The sequence below is a fragment of the Suncus etruscus genome, chromosome 19 (assembly GCF_024139225.1).
Source record: "Suncus etruscus isolate mSunEtr1 chromosome 19, mSunEtr1.pri.cur, whole genome shotgun sequence".
Classification (NCBI taxonomy): Eukaryota; Metazoa; Chordata; class Mammalia; order Eulipotyphla; family Soricidae; genus Suncus; species Suncus etruscus.
The window spans coordinates 726,643-744,219 of NC_064866.1; the positions used below are offsets into that span (position 1 = coordinate 726,643).

General features: G+C 44.6%; 2 protein-coding genes across 3 annotated transcripts in view; both read right to left on the reverse strand.

Moving 5' to 3' along the window:
* Window positions 1–258: 258 nt before the first annotated feature.
* On the reverse strand, window positions 259–9,636 carry CTSK (cathepsin K). The gene is made up of 8 exons (XM_049765940.1): window positions 9,546–9,636; window positions 8,225–8,351; window positions 7,385–7,507; window positions 7,140–7,295; window positions 4,618–4,836; window positions 2,178–2,343; window positions 1,837–1,942; window positions 259–909 (listed from the first exon to the last, which is right to left on the reverse strand). Exons 2-8 carry the CDS (start codon window positions 8,348–8,350, stop codon window positions 810–812), a joined length of 996 nt encoding a protein of 331 aa, XP_049621897.1. The 5' UTR covers window position 8,351; window positions 9,546–9,636; the 3' UTR covers window positions 259–809.
* Window positions 9,637–13,487: 3,851 nt separating this feature from the next.
* Window positions 13,488–17,577, reverse strand: part of ARNT (aryl hydrocarbon receptor nuclear translocator) — an 89,866-nt gene continuing 85,776 nt past the window's right edge. The window contains exons 19-22 of one of the 2 annotated variants that reach the window (XM_049765911.1): window positions 17,394–17,541; window positions 15,879–16,038; window positions 14,635–14,801; window positions 13,488–13,771 (exon numbers count right to left, since the gene is read on the reverse strand). In XM_049765911.1, coding sequence (XP_049621868.1) covers window positions 13,682–13,771; window positions 14,635–14,801; window positions 15,879–16,038; window positions 17,394–17,541 — 565 coding nt within the window. In that variant the 3' untranslated portion in view covers window positions 13,488–13,681. Of the gene's footprint in view, window positions 13,772–14,634; window positions 14,802–15,878; window positions 16,042–17,393; window positions 17,542–17,577 lie in introns of both variants that reach the window. The other variant, XM_049765910.1, reaches the window with a different exon arrangement.

Sequence of the window (17,577 nt, forward strand, 5' to 3'; positions counted from 1 at the left end):
TTTCTTCTGTTGGTTATAGCAAATATTTAGGTGGTAGAACCTCAGAAAGAGCCTTAAGATCTTTATCAAGACCCAAATTCCCCTGTCACTTAATAATATAGCTGCAGGTAGAATTAAAGCAAAAATATTCCAGCTCCTTAATATGATTCTTACCACAGAGGAAGCAAGCACTGAATATTGGTTGCATGAATCAACCAAGAAACGGATAGAATGAGTTGTTATGTCATGTCTCTCCAAGAACATTACAAGCACAGCATGACAAGGGAATATGTTTTATTCATCTTTTTGTTTCCAGAACAGAGGATAGCATCTGGCACAGAAAAATGCCATGAAATGGCCACTTAATGAAATTATGGGGGGAAAGTAAATACTTGGTTTACTTGAAAATGCCAAATAGGGGGGGGAAACATATTTGTTGCCTCAAAGATACAGGAATACATCTCAGATTTGGAACGAACACAACCAACATTTCTACTTTGAGGCTGTACAAAAAGACCAGAAGTGAGCTTGCAGAGTCATCTTGAACAGACCACACAAGCCAGTGTTGGGTGAAGACGTGGCCACTTGCGATGACACAGCAACAGAACCACAACAGCAAAGCCGGCCCGCAGCTTCAACACACACCATGAGGGCAGGACCGTGTGGGAAAGGAGTTAATGGAATATTCTTTAACTTATACACAGGGGAGCAGAGCAGTCTCTACCTCTACAGTGCCTTCGATGGAGGCACACTGCCCCCCTTCCAAAAGACATCAACATGAGCACCAAGGAGAAAGGAGGGAGGGGCGCGATGCATTCTGCTGATTGAAGTCACATCTTGGGGAAGCTGGCCATGTTGGCTATGCCGCAGGTGTTGTTCTTATTCCGAGCCATGAGGATGTAGCCTTTGTTGCCCCAGCTTTCTCCCCAGCTGTAGGATCGATCAAATAAAGTCCTTAGTATCATCATTTATTCAGTAGATATTGTGTAGTGTTAGGTATTAATGATATTAGAGATTTAGAGATAAAACAGTTGGCCTCCGAGCTTAAAGTAGGAAAAAAAAAACATGCACACTGAAAATGAAGAAAATGGTCTCAAAGATTGGAGAGGTAGCTTCTTTTTGTTGTTTTGTTTATTTGTTTTCGTTTTTTGGCCACACCCAGTGATGCTCAGGGGTTACTCCTGGCTATGCGCTCAGAAATTGCTCCTGGGTTGGGGGACCATACGGGACTCTGGGGGATCGAATTGCAGTCCGTCCTATGTCAGTGCGTGCAAGGCAAACGCCCTACTGCTGAGCCACTGCTCTGACCTGGAGAGATAGCTTCTGTTTGTTTTTTGGTTTTCGGGTCACACCCAGCAGCGCTCAGGGGTTCCTCCTGGCTCTACGCTCAGAAATCACTCCTGGCAGGCTTGGGGGAGCATATGGGATGCCGGGATTCGAACCACTGATCTTCTGCATGCAAGGCAAATGTCTTACCTCTAGCTATCTCTCCGGCCCCTGGGGTCTATCAGTCTTAGGGGTTGGAGATCCCTGAGGATACACAGTTATGTACTGTGCATGTAATTAGCACGTGGAAATTCAAGAACAGAGCTCAGATGCTTGGCCAAACTAACAGTTTGGCCAGAGACTGTAGCCTGTGGCCAGGAAGGTAGCACTAAAAGCCTGCAAATACTCTCTCTCTTTCTCTCATAGAACTAAAAGCCCTCAAATAATCCCTGTCTCTCTCTGTCTTACTGTTTGTCTGCCTGTCTCTTTCTCTCTCTCTCTCTCACACACACACACACAGAGGAATATATGAAGTTAGAGACGTGTGCATAATAGGGTATTGAGTGACGAAAGTTAAGTCCTCCTGGGTACCTGTTTTTAACGATCCAGTGTTTGATTCCCTTCTGTACCCCATATCCGACTGCCAGTACCGCATGGTTCAGATTATCACTATTGCAGTTTTCATCATAGTACACACCTACGGGAGGAGCATGACAGTTAAGCTTTCTGCAATTCCAATGCTCGCCCTGTGGGGTGCCCCAGAATAGAAGACTCCCTGTGGAATCCTGACCCAGTTCCAAGGGTTTGAGAGTGTCTACCACGGCGGCTACAGCATCTCTCTAGCTGACTTTGAGAACAGCAGCTAAACACTGAGCTTGCTCGGGGTCCCCAGCACCTGTGGCTTGTTCCAAACGGGAAGAGCCCTTCTTCACCTTTGCTATAGAAATGGAAAGAGGTGAGGCTTGCATCAATGGCCACGGAAATGGGTCCGATTCGGGCCACTGCCCTCTTCAAGGCTTTCTCGTTCCCCTCAGGAATCTCTCTGTAGCCCCTACATTTTGCCGCCTTGCCTGTGGGATTGTACATACAACTTTCATCCTGGAAGGGACAAGGCAGAGACGGGTTAGACGGCGTGACCACAAAAGGAGGGGGAGGCGCGCTGAAACCCAGCATAATCCCATTCATCTCCATAATAGCAGCACACCCCGAGTTCACATGTAGATGAGATCTGTATTACCCAACAGTTATAGGGATAAGTGCTTTTTTCCTAGATAGAATCTTCCAGTTCTTTGCTTTGCATATCTCTAGTTAAAAAGAAACCCGTAACACGAGATAACAGTGAGCTGAAATAGAGAGACTCCAGTCCTGTTTGACTGTAATCGCTGCCAGGCGGAAGTGTTGAAAGTAGCTGGCTGCGTAGGCAGCTGAATATTTCAGTGACCTGGGTTTGTTCAGTCGTTCCAGGAATTTGGTTGTAGCAGACATTTCAGATGACTGATGACTAAGAATGAATAAGTAGAACTCACTGTGATTGCAATTTTCAAAAGTACAAACTGCAAAGGAAAATTAATTTTACAAGATCAGAAAAAACCTTCTAGATTGAAAGACATCATCAAGGGAGTGAAAAGATAAATATTAACCTATAATAGGGGCCAGAGAGATAGCACAGTGGTAGGGCATTTGTTTGCCTTGCACGTGGCTGACCTGGGAGGGCTCGGTTTGATTCCTAGCATCCCATATGGTCCACCAGCCTGCCAGGGGCGATTCCTGAGTACTGCCAGGTGTGGCCCAGAAACAAATCAATCAATCAATCAATCAATAAAAGTTAAAAAAAATACCTGTAATAGATACAGTATTAGTATCAAATATCTTTTTTTAAAGAGAGCTAATTGATGTGTGTGTGTGTTTTTTGGGGGGCACATCCAGTGGTGCTCAGTGGTTACTCCTGGCTCTGCACTCAGAAATCACTCCCGGCAGGCTCTGGGGACCATATGGGATAACAGGGATCAAACCTTAGTCCATCCTAAGTTGGCTTAATTAACTTTTTAAAAACAATTCACAAGCCCAAAAGGATCCATCTAACACCAGATAGACAGCACAGTGGGTAGGGCACTTGCCTTGCATGTGGCCAACCCAGGTTCGATCCTCAGTGTCCCATATGGTCCCCCAAGCACTGACAGGAATAACCCTGAGAACTGTCAAGTGTGCCCCACCCGTCTTTTCAAATGCCTAAAACTCAGCAAGAGAAAACAAGTCAATTAACACAAGGCAAAAGAGATAATCAACTTGCCAAAGAAGAAATGAGGATGGTCAGGTAGACATATCTAGGAAGACACGAGTGAATGGGATTTATTATATACTGCAGGGAAGAGGTAATTATTTTATCCACATTCTTTTTTTTTTTCCTGGTGGTTCCAGGAACTGGACTCATGACTCACAAGTATAAGATATGTTCTACCACTGAGTCACACACCTAGAGTCACATTTTTCCAAATTCTAGCAAAGTTGAATATGCAGGTACAATTCTTCTTTAAGATATTGTGCTCTAGTAAAGAATTCAAGAATATATGAATTGGAGACCAGCTTGGGAATATTTTCTGTAGATACACAGATATGGTAGATAAATCTTGACTCTGCTATGTAATGGAGGGGAGACTTGACTATGCTCTCTTATCTCCTTTTCCTTGTGCTATCTAACCTCCTTATATCAAATTCCTTGCCTATAAAGCAGGATAAATCTAACTGCAGGTTGACGGAGGGAAGTAAGAAAGGACACTTAACACAGCAACCCATATTTTGATTGCTCTGCTCTTCCCGCTTTCAACAGTCCTGCTGCAATGCAATGAGCTCATAGTCTACTGGCTACCAACTTCAAATCTATATCAACCCCTCAGTTCTTCTTTCTTTGAGATCAAAAGAATGTTCTTATTACTAAAAATCTTAGAGGTGCAGGAACATAGTTAGCTCTCCAAAATGACAATAAATTGGAAGTAACTTGTTTCTTTTCTCTCCTTTTATACGTGGTAGCATGCTGATGTATATAATTTCTGAAACATTCTCAAAATCTACCCTGAGGTTATACAAAACAAAGGTACATGATTCACAAAAGAATCATGTTGAGGTTGGGGATCTGTAATTAGTGGGTTGTGTGGAGGGTCCTAGACACCTGCTCAGAGATCCATCCTGGGTAACCTATCCTCAGCTGCTTCTCTAGGACTGACACAGATAAGAGATTGGAGGCCTAAGCTCCTCAAGTTCTTTGGACTGTGGGGGTCTCCATGACCTGCAGTGGGAAATCGGATCACCAAGAGAGCAGTTTAGGGCAACAAGATTTCTGGAATAGTGTCTAGTCCCAAAGAGAGGACAACTCACCTGCCCCACATACGGGTAGGCATCTTCAGAGTCGATACCCCGGTTTTCTTGCACATACTGGAAGGCATTGGTCATGTAGCCCCCGCCACAGCCATCGTTCTCAGAAACACAATCAACCAGGTTTTGGGGACTCAGGTTTAAGAGCTTGCCCGTTTTCTTCTTGAGCTGACCCTCGAGGGCACCCACAGAGCTAAAAGCCCAGCAGGAACCACACTGGCCCTGAGACACACAAGAGAGAAACTGTCACTTTCTTGCCAACCATATCTGGCCATGTCTTACCCCCACTGGTTGGCTAAATCCCAAGTGCATTCCAGACGCCACCGACTATCTCACTTTCGCATTTCCTGCATCTGATAGCCGAGGTATTGCCTGCGACACTGCTGTTATCGTTTTGCTTGCTTCATTTTTGATGGGGGCCACACTCAGAAAAAATCCTGGCAGGCTTGGGGGGCCATATGGAATACCAGAGATAGAACCTGTGTTGTGAGACAGGAGAGATAGCACAGCAGTAGGGCGTTTGTTTGCCTTGCATACGGCTGAACTGGGAGGGACCCCCTTAGATTCCCAGCATCCTATGTGGTCCCTCAGCCTACCAGGGATGATTTCTGAGTGCAGAACTAGGAGTAACCCCTGAGTGCTGCTGAGTGTGGTCAGAAAACCAATCAATCAATCAATCAAGCTAAAAAGAAAAGAATCTGTGTCAGTTGTGTGCAAGACAAGCACCTTCTCTGCTGTACTATAACTCCAGTCCCAAATTGCTGTTATTGTAGCTGTTAATATGAGCTGCAGTAAAGCAAAAGGATAGTTCGTGCTCACTTTAGACCTTACTAGGTTCTTAAAACGTGCAACTTTTTTTTTGGTTGGGGTGGGATATGTCCAGTATACACTCAAGAGTTACTCTTGACTCTGCACTCAAGAATTACTCCTGGCCAGGCTCAGGGAACTATATGGAATGCTGGAAATTGAACTCAGTTTGGCCATGTACAAGGCAATTGCTCTGCCTGTTGTATTATCTCTCTGTCCTGAAAAGTACCATTTTAAGCAGTTAGATCAGAAAAGTAGGTCCCCAGATACAGTTTTTCCTTCATAGGCAGAGGGGATTTATTCATTCTTCTCAACTTCCTATCACACTGATATCAAACAAAACACCATTATTCCAGAATCTGCTGTACTGGCTCTGCAACCCCTGCATATGTGACTTGGCCTCTATGTGTCACTGTTTCCTTATGTGTAGAAAGTAGATAGTAACATTTGTGGGATAATGAAGACTTCAACAGTTAATTCATATGAGCAGAGTGTGGGTGTTGGAAGAGGGTGCTGTCTGTTTTTCAGTCCATGCCTGGCAATGCTCATAGCTTACTCTGTGCTCTAGGATCACTCTGGTGGTGATTGGGGTTGTGGTGCTGGAGACCAGATCTATGTTAGCTGCATTAAAGGCAGGTACTGTGCTCAGAAATCCCTCCTGGTGGGATTGGGGATACCATCTGGGGTGGGAGGGATTGAACCAGGGTTGACCACATGAATGGTTGGCCCTCTCTGCTGTACTATCTCTCTGGCCCCCCCCCCCCTTTTATTTTGGGTCACACCCGGCAGTGCTCAGGGGTTACTCCTGGCTCTATGCTCAGAAATCGCCCCAGAAGGCTCAGGGGACCATGTGGAATGCCGGAATTCGAACCACCGTCCTTCTGCATGCAAGGCAAATGCCCTACCTCTATGCTATCTCTCCAGCCCTATCTCTCTGGCCTTTTATTAAACCATTCCATAGCCCAGCATTTCTAGGAATGGTCCTTGAGCACAGAACCAAGAGTAAGCATGTTGGGTGTGGTTCAAACAGCTTTCCCCCAAAAGAACTTAAAAAAAAAAAGTAAGATCTTAAAAAGCATTTAGGAAAGGCTTTTTTCCCCTCTTTTTTTATTTCTAGACCCAGGAGGAAGAGAGAGGAGGAAAGGAAGGAAGAGGGAGGAAGGAGAGAAGGAAGGAAGGAGGTAAAGAAGGAAGGTAAGAAGAACAGGAAAAAATAGAAGGAAGGAAGAAGGGAAGGAAGGGAAGCAGGAAGGAGGGAAAGGAGGAAGGACTGGAGGAAGGGAAGAAGTAAGGAAAGAAAAGAGGAGGAAGGAAGGAAAGGATGAAGAGAGGAAAAATGAAGAAAGGGAGGGAGGAAAGAACAGAGAAAGGAAAGAAGGAACAATGAAAGGAGGGAAGAAGAAAGGAGGGAGGGAGAGAGCAGAGAAGGGAGGGAAGAAGGAAGGAGTGAGGATAAGAGGAAGGAGGGAGGAAAGATGGCGGAAGGGGAAAGCAAAGAAGAGGGAAGGAGGAAGGCCAGGAATGGTATATGCATAAGAATGGCAACAGCAACATATTACAGAAAATCAAAAATGGGAATATAACAAAATAGTTAGTGACTTAAATAAAATTCTTAGAGAGGGGCAAGCATCCTTAATTTCTTGCACCCTCGTCTTGATGCCTCTGCTGAGGAACATGGAAGAGGCCATGCAGCTGACAGACGAGGACAGAAGAGGTACCTGGTCCTTGACAGGAGTGACATAGCCCTTCTTCCGGTAGTCGACGGACTCAGGGGTTCTGCCTTCCCAGTCTGGGACATACAGCGTGTCGTTGCTGGGCGAACGAGAGGAGGGTACTTTGAACCCTGTCATCTTCTGAACCACCTCTTCACTCGTCTGGGATGGAGAAGAAAGAGACCAGGCGTGAGCAGGGAACCGAGAGCAACATGACCGACCAGCGGATCTGAAGTTGAGGCTCAACTCACCATGTCTCCCAAGTGGTTCATAGCCAGTTCGTATGTGTGGATACCACGAGAAGCCTCCAGGTTATGGTTGGAAATATGTTTTAGATTTTTTTCCCAAATTAAACGCCGAGCAGTTTCATGCACCTAAATAAAAGCACAGTCAGGATGGATGTCACAGGATGTGTCCTCTGACATAACTTAGGCAATTCTATGGTGTTTAGGAAAAATTATCACCTGACAGTCTAAGTCAGGGGACTTTATTAAAAGCAAACAGAAATATGGAAATGGGCCAGAGAGATAGTCCAGCAGGTATCATGTTTGCCTTACACATGGTCAACTGGGGTTCAATTCCTGGCCTCCCATAAGGTTATCGAGCCCTTCCAAGAGTGATCCCTGAAAGCAGAACCAAGAGCCCTGAGTACTACCAGGTGTGCTCCACAAATAAAAAATTTTTTTCAAACAAATACAAATAGCATTGCAACATTGAGTAATCTCTTTTTTTGGGGGGTGATCACACTCAGCAGCGCTCAGGGGTTACTCCTGCCTCTGTGCTCAAGAATCGCTCCTGGCAGGCTCAGGGGACCATATGGGATGCCGGGATTCGAACCACAGTCCGTCCTGGGTTGGCTACGTGCAAGGCAAATGCCCTACCACTGTGCTATCTTTCTGGCCCTAACATTGAATAATCTTTAGAAAAACTGCTTCTGGATAAATAACAATCTGAGTTTTCAAGGAAAATAAAAATACTAACTAGACAAAAAAAAAAAATAGGCATAGGAAGGAAAAACATGGAGGAAGCAAAAAAGAACAAGACTGGGAGCAGGTACTCTGAGAACCAAGATGGAGGTGAAGGGCCGGCACCTGGCTATTGTACTGTTTTCCATGGGTCTTCTTCCACAGTTCCCACTGCACGTCCAGGATCTCCTCAGGGTATAAAGCAACACTCAACACTGGCAGCACCACTAGAACCTTCAATGTGGTCCACATCCTTGAGGAGGGTAGAAATAGGGGGAGACACTTTTATTTATTTTTTTGACCAAGGGGTTCATAGACTAAGGAAGTAGGAAGCATCGTATTCTCAACGGCAGTTTTTGGCATTTGGGAGTCAGCAGCAATCCTTCTGGAAAGTCAATGGGATTTTGCAACTTACTATATTCCTTTTCACCTGCAAAACACATGAATTCTCCATGGAGAAACTTTTCCATTGCACACAGTGAAGTCCAGATGAATGACACTCTCTCCACACACTCCCTTCCCCACCCTTTCTCTGTGTTACAGACACACACATGGGTCTTGGAACCTGTCTCCAACATCCCAACATATAGAGTGAAAAGAACATTCAAAATGCAAGTTTTGCACACTGCTAGTTTTTCTGAAGTATTCTTTTCTTGTCTCTATTTATCTTGTCAATTCTTGCTAGGAGCAGGCAAAGAGAAAGTTGACAATCCTTTCTGTTCCCTGACTCTCTGGCTTTAACTTGCTTTTCCTTCTTTCTCCTCAGCAGGCAGGAAATTGTCCTAATTTCAGCCAGCTGCTATGGGCCAGGAGGTTTTCCTTTCTTTTTCTGACAACAAAGGGAAAAACTTCCTGCTTTACAAAAAACAAATCTCAGACGAACCAGGTTGTTAGAACATCTAAGTGGGAGAATACCCCATGTTCTATTCTCATTAAATTCAGCTTTCCAGTTCTAGCATCCAAATCTTTCGTGTCCTCCATTTTAAGTAGTCTGGAGCGAGCCTTGCGTTAATTTTTAATTATCTTTTTGGTGTGTGATCTTTGCAAGCTTGCAAAATGTCTGAGGACATCTAGTATCTACAGTGAGGGTAGGATGTTTAAGTATCTGAGAGTACCATAGCTACTCCACTTCCTTTCTGGCTAGTTAACTCTTTGGGCAACACAAGAAAACTTCTTGGTGTGGACATTTAAGAATAATAAAAAAAAAGACTTTCCACATCCTTTGCTTTCATTAACAATCATCCATACGAGACAGGCAAATCCTAAATAATCCTAGCAGCCTGGACAGCTGATAGCAGTGCAGGAAATGACTAAGGCATCGCTGCTCTTCCTCGCAGCCTGCTTAATTCCCTTCCATATCCACAACCAGTTGATATTTCAAACACATATCTGAAACTGGACTGCAGAAATAAATGCAAAGCTCAACCTATGAAGCAGAAAATGTTACCTGATTCAATCTGTTCTCTGGGCTTGTCTCGGCAAGGAAGTGTGGACTCTGTGGGAGGATAACCAGGGTGCTAGATATATTCTGGCAGGAATGCGGAAATGAGCTCCAGCTATAGGCTGGAAAATTTGGACAGGGAAGGGAGGCGGGAGCAAAGTGCTGAGAAGGGGGGAGGGAGGAGGGAAGATGACCAGAAGTGTCTGAACCGATGCTGTGTTGCTAAGAAGTCAGTTGCACAATTACTTTAAGGGCAACTAAGAGCACATACTATTTTTGGTGCCACTTACCTTTGGTAGGTAATCAGAACACAATTAGTCTCCCCACACGTTTTGGGCCCATATCTGGCCGTGCGCAGAATTTAATACTGTCTCTGCACTCAGGAATTATTCCTAGTGGTACTCGGGGTATGACACAGGATGCCAGGGATCAAACCTTCATAGTCCATATGCAAGGCAAACACCTACCTACCTTCTATACTGTGGGCCCTTCTCCCACCCTTATATGGGGGGGGGGAATCACCTCTTTTCCTGACTTTCTGCCACTCTCTCCCCTACTCATTTTTTTTGTTTTTGTTTTTTTGGGTCACACCTGGCAGCGCTCAGGGATTACTCCTGGCTCTATGCTCAGAAATTGCCCCTGGCAGGCACGGGGGACCATATGGGATGCCGGGATTCGAACCACGGTCCTTCTGCATGAAAGGCAAACACCCCCAACCTCCAAGCTATCTCTCCGGCCCCCAAATATGTTTTGTTTTATTCAACAGGAATACTCAGTCATTTATTTGTATTTTATAAGCTTGCTGGCTAAAATCCAATTTCTAAGGTAAAGGAATAGCTCTCAGGTCTAATATGTTCTCGCTGAGGAAGGACATGCCCAACTGAGATCGTTCTAAAAGTAAACTCGAGAGAGGAAAGAGGAGAGAGGTGATGGAAGGGGAGAAGGTCGGGTTTGTGAGGGAAACTGGGAACATTGGTGGTGGGCAACGTGCTCTGGTGAAGGGTATTGTACACTCACTGAAACTCAATCATGGACAACTTTGCAATTTGGAAAACAAAAACCCGGGGCCGGAGAGATAGCATGAGGTAAGGTATTTGCCTTGCATGCAGAAGGTCAGTGGTTCGAATCCTGACATCCCATATGGTCTCCTGAGCCTGGCAGGAGCGATTTCGGAGCATAGAGCCAGGAGGAACCCCTCAGCGCTGCCGGTGTGACCCAAAAAAAACCAAAAACAAACAAACAAAAAAAAACCCCAACTGTATTATGAAACTTGTATTACAGTGTTTAAATAAATTACAAAAAATGTGAGGCACCTTGAAGGGAATTAACTTTTAAATTAAATGAAGCTGTGCCAATTAAAACAGAAACAAAAGAAACATGGGTTTTGGAATGATAGTACAATGGGTAGGGTTTTTGTCTTGCACACAGCCAACCAGGGTTCAATCTCTGGCATCCCATATGTTTTCCCAAGCGTGCCAAGAATAATTTCTTAGCACAGAGTGGGGTAACTGGGTCACTGGGTGTGGCCCAAAAATCAAAAACCAAAAAAATAAGGAAAAAAAATAAACATCAGTACTCCTGGTGATTTATGACTGTAATCAATACCACAAGGACAGATGGGCTCACATGACACTCTCCTATTGGTGGCTAACTTTTCCAGACTACGGGCATGCCGATGACCATTCTCTGTCTCAGCTATTACATGGCCTGATTCAGGACCAGTCACATGAACTTCTCCAAACGCTTCCCCAGCATCCGAGCATGTGACGGATCACAAGTCTTGTTTGGTTTCGAAACTACACCCCCACTCTCCCATTCCTTCCATAGCAGAGTCCAAGAGGATATTTGGAATACATAACCACAGGCTTCCTGCTGGTTTGTATGGACATTCTACATAGGTTTAGATCTATGGGTCGCTTTTTCTGATGTTTTTGTCTTATTATTGGTAATATATGGTGATGCTGGGGGGATGTTGCCGAGCTTGGTGCAGGTATCCTACAGCTCTTGAGTTCTAAGACTTGTTCAATCATTTAGGACAGGAGGGAAGCCAGGTACGTATATGAGCAGTTTCCATTTTCCCACCCCTAATTACTTGGGGAGAAAAGAATCCAAATTTCCCCTTCCCCGAAAACCTGATCCCCAGGACACGCCATGGTCAGATGTGCTCAGAATGATTGTACGCGGCGTGAGTCAGGACTGGGACTCTGACGGGAAAGGGACTGAGTTATCAGAGGCCCCAGTTTCAGATTCTTGACTTAAAGACATTGTGCTTTGTGTCTGTATGTCTGGAGCTCAAGCAATAGATACGACGAGTTGTAGGGTTAAGCAGCTTATGAATTGTAAAGGAATAATCAAGACGCGATAATAAAGACCACACAACACAAGAAAGTATATAAAAGGAAAATACTTTGTTTTCTTAAAATCTTTGCTACACATCATTCTTTTTGCCACTGTAAGGCTTGGCATGGATATTATATTAGCAGTACAGAAATGACCAACAGGCACAAAACGATCAAACACAAAACCCTGAAGGAAAAGCAGAAACAAATCCCCAGAGCATCATCTTCCTTTCCCCACCCTAAGCCCTGTAGTAACTGTACAATATCGTAGTCCTGCTCATACTTAAAAAGTCGATTATTTTAAAAAACAATTCCACTGGAAACTCAACTTTTTGGTTTCTTAAAACTGTGATATAAATATAAATGTATACTGTATCTGTGCACATAGAATACAAAAATAAACGGTCTCCTTTTCGCTATTACCGGGCACCATGTTGGAGACAAAGGGAGGGAGACCAGTAATGTCGCCTCCGCCTCGGTGCTCCTTACCCTATGGCTACGTTTACTGCATCTTCTCAGGAATTCCCTCTGGCACTTAAGATACTGGCGGAGACAATGTGGGTTGGGGGAGTCCAGGCGGTGAAGGGGAGAAGGCTGATAACAAGGGACTGTCACCTTTGGGAGGTGAAGAGGGCAGGAGCCGGGAACTAGGTTCCTATGGCTAAAACAATTTAACTTCTTGACCCTGTTGGGGTGGGAGTCCAAGCCCCAGATACCATGTAGGCTCACATTGACACTATGACACAATATCCAATCCCAGAAGAAGACTGTGGGCTCTGCCGAGAATTGGATCTGCTATTGCCAGATGCACACTTTCAGGATGGGCTGGAAGAAGCGAATTTGCAAGGCCTTGGGCCTGATGATCAGTGGAGACTCCAGCAGTGAGAATTTCTACTGGGACTGTGAACCCAAGAAGTGGACGCTCCATGCAGAAATAACTTCTATGAACACACACTGTCTGTGAAATGCAGCATTTTCCTTATGGCCAACCTGGGGTTTCTGAATGTGTTCATGTTTTCAGATTTTCCGTAAAGGGAAGAGCACCAAAAGCAGGACTGACCCGGCTTTATCACTAAGTATGTTCTGAGAGAGATCAGCCAGATCAGTAGAATACCATAACTTGTCATTACAGTTGCATATTAGCAAGGCACAGACCAAAGTGCAGCAAAGACATTTATTTAAATATTCTTTTGGCTGCAATACTAAGTGGAAAAATATCTGGAAGATTTTACTGCTTAGGACTCTGAAAACACAAAGAAAGACAAAGACAAAATCTGGGTCAATTTTTGCATAACTCCCAAATAGGGAGGAAGAAACCAACAGAAAAACAGATAGTCTCTTGTTTTCTCTCTTTCTTTCTTCAACACTGCTTACAGGCGGCAGGAAGAGCCTGCGCACCTTTAGATTTCCAGGCACACCTTCCATGTCTCAGAGGCCTCGACTAGGAGGACACTGCTCTTCTCTCCCATCTGTCAGAACAACCCACAGTATCCAAGACAAACAGTGGCACTCAGGTTCTCTAACTGACCCCACCACAAACCATCTCTGCACACATTTCTGTCTGGTCAGGGAACAGTGGAAAGGCTTTTTCACGTTGGCCAGCTGGTTTTCCCAAGGGTTCCGAAGTCGCGAGGATCCTTTCCTTTTCTTACTGATGTCATCTCAGAGGTGGCAGGACAAGAGTGCATATTAGGGGTGAGGGGAGGGAAGGGAGAGCAACTTTTATTCTGTTTAAAGAAATAGTTGATTTTAAGAATAAATGGTGACTTTTCTCCCCCCACCCCTCTCCTCACCCCAACAGTTCTATTCAGAAAAGGAGGGAAACATAGTCAGGTCAGGGAATTCTTCACTGCTGTAGCTGCTGCTCTGGTCTCCCAGCATGGACAGCATCTCCTTCAAAAAGAAGAAGGATAAACTTGGTCATACAGCTACTCCTCTGCATTCACCAAGATCCCTCCCAACATCTCCACAAGCAACCTCTCTGGCCACTAGTCTCAGCTGAGAGATCTCAGGAACAATTCTAATTCCTCTAGGTGACAGACTTTTTCCCTAGTGCCATCTTCTGTGTTTTGCTCCTACTTCCACATTCCTGGACCTCAGTATTTCCAGAGAAAAAGAAACATTTGAAGCTTCTGTTCGTTTACTTTCTTTAGTTTGTTGTGGGGCCATACCCAGTGGGTTGGGGGTTGGTTACTTCTGGCTCTGGTGTGACTCGCAGGACAATATGTAGTGCCAGAGATTAAACCCAGGTCGGCCCTGTGCAAGCCAAGCACCTACTGCTGTACTATCTGTCACTCTGGCCCCAAGTTTTTTTTTTTTTTTTTTTTTTTTTTGATTTTTGGGCCACACCCGGCGGTGCTCAGGGGTTACTCCTGGCTGTCTGCTCAGAAATAGCTCCTGGCAGGCATGGGGGACCATATGGGACACCGGGATTCGAACCAACCACGTTTGGTCCTGGATTGGCTGCTTGCAAGGCAAACGCCGCTGTGCTATCTCTCCGGGCCCTCTGGCCCCAAGTTTTACCTTGTTGTAACCTGTGTTTAAACTAGCTCGTGTGTGTGTGTGTGTGTGTGTGTGTGTGTGTGTGTGTGTGTGTGTGTGTGTGTGTGTGTGTGTGTGGCCCCAAGTTTTACCTTGTTGTAACCTGTGTTTAAACTAGCTCGTGTGTGTGTGTGTGTGTGTGTGTGTGTGTATGTGTGTTCCTTCCTTCCTTCTACCCTAGTTTCTGAGGTTCTAAGTCTTTTAAGCCCTCTCACCTGGAAGACCTCGGGCTGGCCAGGCTGTTGTGCTGATGGCTGCTGAACATGTTGCTCATTTGAACCTGAACGATGATGAGGCTGCTGGCCTTGCCACTGTGGCCAGACGCCCACACCCTCTGCTGTCCGGGTCTGGAACTGTCCTGCAGTCTGTCCGGTTTCAGGAACTATAAATATAACAAATTAACAACTTCAACCAACTCCACTGCAAGTAAGAAATGAGCAGCTAACTTTATGGTAGAAATGACTTTTTCTAGCTATCATCTGTTCTTCCTGCTTCTTTTATTTTGAAATACAGTCCCAAATTACTTTTCCTGGTCTAGAGAGAGAGAGCACAGCATAGGTGCTTGCCTTGTAGGCTGTGATCTGGGTGCCACTTCCTGTATGTGGTCCCCGGGGCCCTACTGGGAGAATCCCTGAGCACAGAGCCAAGAGTTAGCCCTGAACACCACTGAGAGTGGCCCAGAAACAAATGGGGAAAATTTTTCTTTTCTTTTCTGGAGCCTTTTCAAAGTATCTTTTGCAAGTTGGACTAAATATGCATATTAAGTTTATTATAATGCCTAGATGACTTTTTGGTTTTGTTTTGCTTTAAGATTATGTCTACCATTTATTTTAAAATATACATAATAATTATGAAAATATCTGAGTTTTCCAACTAAAAATACCTTTCTTTCTTTTCATCTTTTTATGTAAACACCATGGTTACAAAAATGCTCAGACTGGGCCTCAGTCATAAAATGTATGTCACCCTTCACCAGTACCATCTTCCCACCAACAATGTCCCCTGTTTCCCTCCCCAACGCCAACCCCTGCCTTTCTCCTTAACTATCAATGTCATGGAAGTTGTCATTGTGATTAGTGCTCTAGCTGCATTCACTATCTTTGTGGCAAGTTTCATATCATGGGCTGGTCCTCCTCATGTTCATTTCTATTGTCTCTGGATATTATTGCTATATTGTCTTTTGTTTTTCTTATGTCCCACATATAAGTGAGATTATTCTATGTCTATCGCTCTTCCTCCGGCTCATTTCACTCAGTATAACAGTCTCAGGACAAAGGACAAAGAAAGCGACAGCATTTGCCTAGATGTTTTTGTTAGATATTTGTTAGACCAAATTATTTTCAGGCCAGTGGGTCCGAATTCCAGATGTCCTGTGGCTTTGCATCTAGGACCCAAGCAGACCATGCTGCCTCTTTCTCTCTATGTGGGTTCACTGTTCCTCTTCTCAGGCTCAACCCACCGAAGTTGGCTCCACGGCCGGTGAGACTGGGGTAGGCAGCAGCACCAGGGGAAGCAATAGGAGCACCAGGGAGCGACATGGAGCCGAAGGCAGCTGGACCCTGAAAGCCGCTCACCCCGAACTGGGAAGTCCGAGTCTTGACTGCAGCCTGGGTAGTCCCCTGCTGTCAGAGAGACGGAGACACAACACATGAAACAGCACTGCGACAGTCTGGATGATTTCTGCAAGAGTGCCAGCCCTCTGTCAAATGACTGGACACTTCTAAATCAATCTCACTGTGTACTTACAGTATATTCCTTGCAATAAATACCAATTTCCCCAAACACCCTTCCTAGGCAGTTGTGTTAAAGTGCAAAAAGTCAAGAACAGGGATTGAGAAAAAACAACTGGGGATTGACACAAGTTTACATTTAGATTTGTGAAAATTAAAAATGTTTGAAGGAAAGTACTATACACTGTAAAATTACATTTAAAACTAAGGGATCAACAGTAGACTACATAGAAAAAATGTTTCCCATCACTTTAGTGTTTTGTACTACAGTCTTTATTTTCTAATGGTGTCTTTTTTTGAGGGAAACGAAACATTTCTGTCACCATAATAGCAAAGCACGTGCACTTTGCAAACCTTAAAAGCGAATAAAGATAAAGGATCATAAAGACAAATAAAAGACAAAATAAAGACAAAATAAAGACAAAAGGACCATTTTACCAACAGAGTGTGATAAATATTTCTGGATAACTTCCTCAGTTTTTATTTGCTAGGCATCCTTAATACAACTGCAATCACAGCACAATGAAACAATGATAGATTCTAGTTTAGATGCTTGATGTTAGCTTAACTTAGGCAAATAAGTACCCATTACTATTTGAAAGGCTACTTGCTTTATGCTTACCAAACAAACTGGGGAAGAGGGTTGGAAAGACAAGTCTACCAAGTGGTGCGTGCGTGCGTGTGCGCACGCGCACACACACACACACACACACACAGTTTGATTTTTTGTTTTTGTTTTTGTGTCCCACCTAGCAGCGTTCAGGGATTCCTTCTGGCTCTACGCCCAGAAATTACTCCTGGCAGGCTCAGGGGACCCTATGGGATGGTCCTTCTGCATGCAAGGCAAAGGACCTACCTCCATGCTATCTCTCCGGATCAACACACACACACAAATTTTTAAACAGACCATGAGATATCATGATTTATAAATTATTAATTACTTTTCTCCCTTGTTCCTATATTTTGTGTCCTTCAGTACAGTGGAAACATTAAAACTACCTTCCAAAATAGATCTGGAAATCAAACCTGTTCAAGATGTTCTGTGGGAGCAACTCAGATTTAAACTGAATGGTGACAAGGGCACGCACTGACATTTTTGTATTACTGTGTTTTTTAATTATCTTGCTCCTTCCAAAACTGGTAAGCAGAAAGTGGAGTTTGAGAATGTGTCAAAGAGCGAATAACAAAGGTCAACCAACAAACCAAAAACCATCTACAGGGGACAGGCAGAGGAAAAGCGTCACCTGGGCAGAGAACCCTGGCCGGATGCTAGAGGTCCAAGCTGGAGCAGCTCCCTGTGTGGGGTTCGAATGGCGGGAAATATGGGGCAACAACTGCCCCGCAGAAGGCGACGGTTGCACAATGGTTACAGGTGGGGCCAGACCACTATTTCTAGGAGGAAAGAAGTTAAAGATTAAAAGGATGGGT

What these genes read in the sequence shown, in the direction of transcription:
- CTSK (XM_049765940.1), bottom strand. Translation starts at nt 8,350, where the DNA reads ATGTGGACCACATTGAAGGTTCTAGTGGTGCTGCCAGTGTTGAGTGTT. An exon ending in TCACTCCTGTCAAGGACCAG is followed by an intron (nt 4,837 to 7,139) that starts GTACCTCTTCTG and finishes TGTGTGTCTCAG; the next exon opens with GGCCAGTGTGGTTCCTGCTG. An exon ending in CACTGGATCGTTAAAAACAG is followed by an intron (nt 910 to 1,836) that starts GTACCCAGGAGG and finishes TCGATCCTACAG; the next exon opens with CTGGGGAGAAAGCTGGGGCA.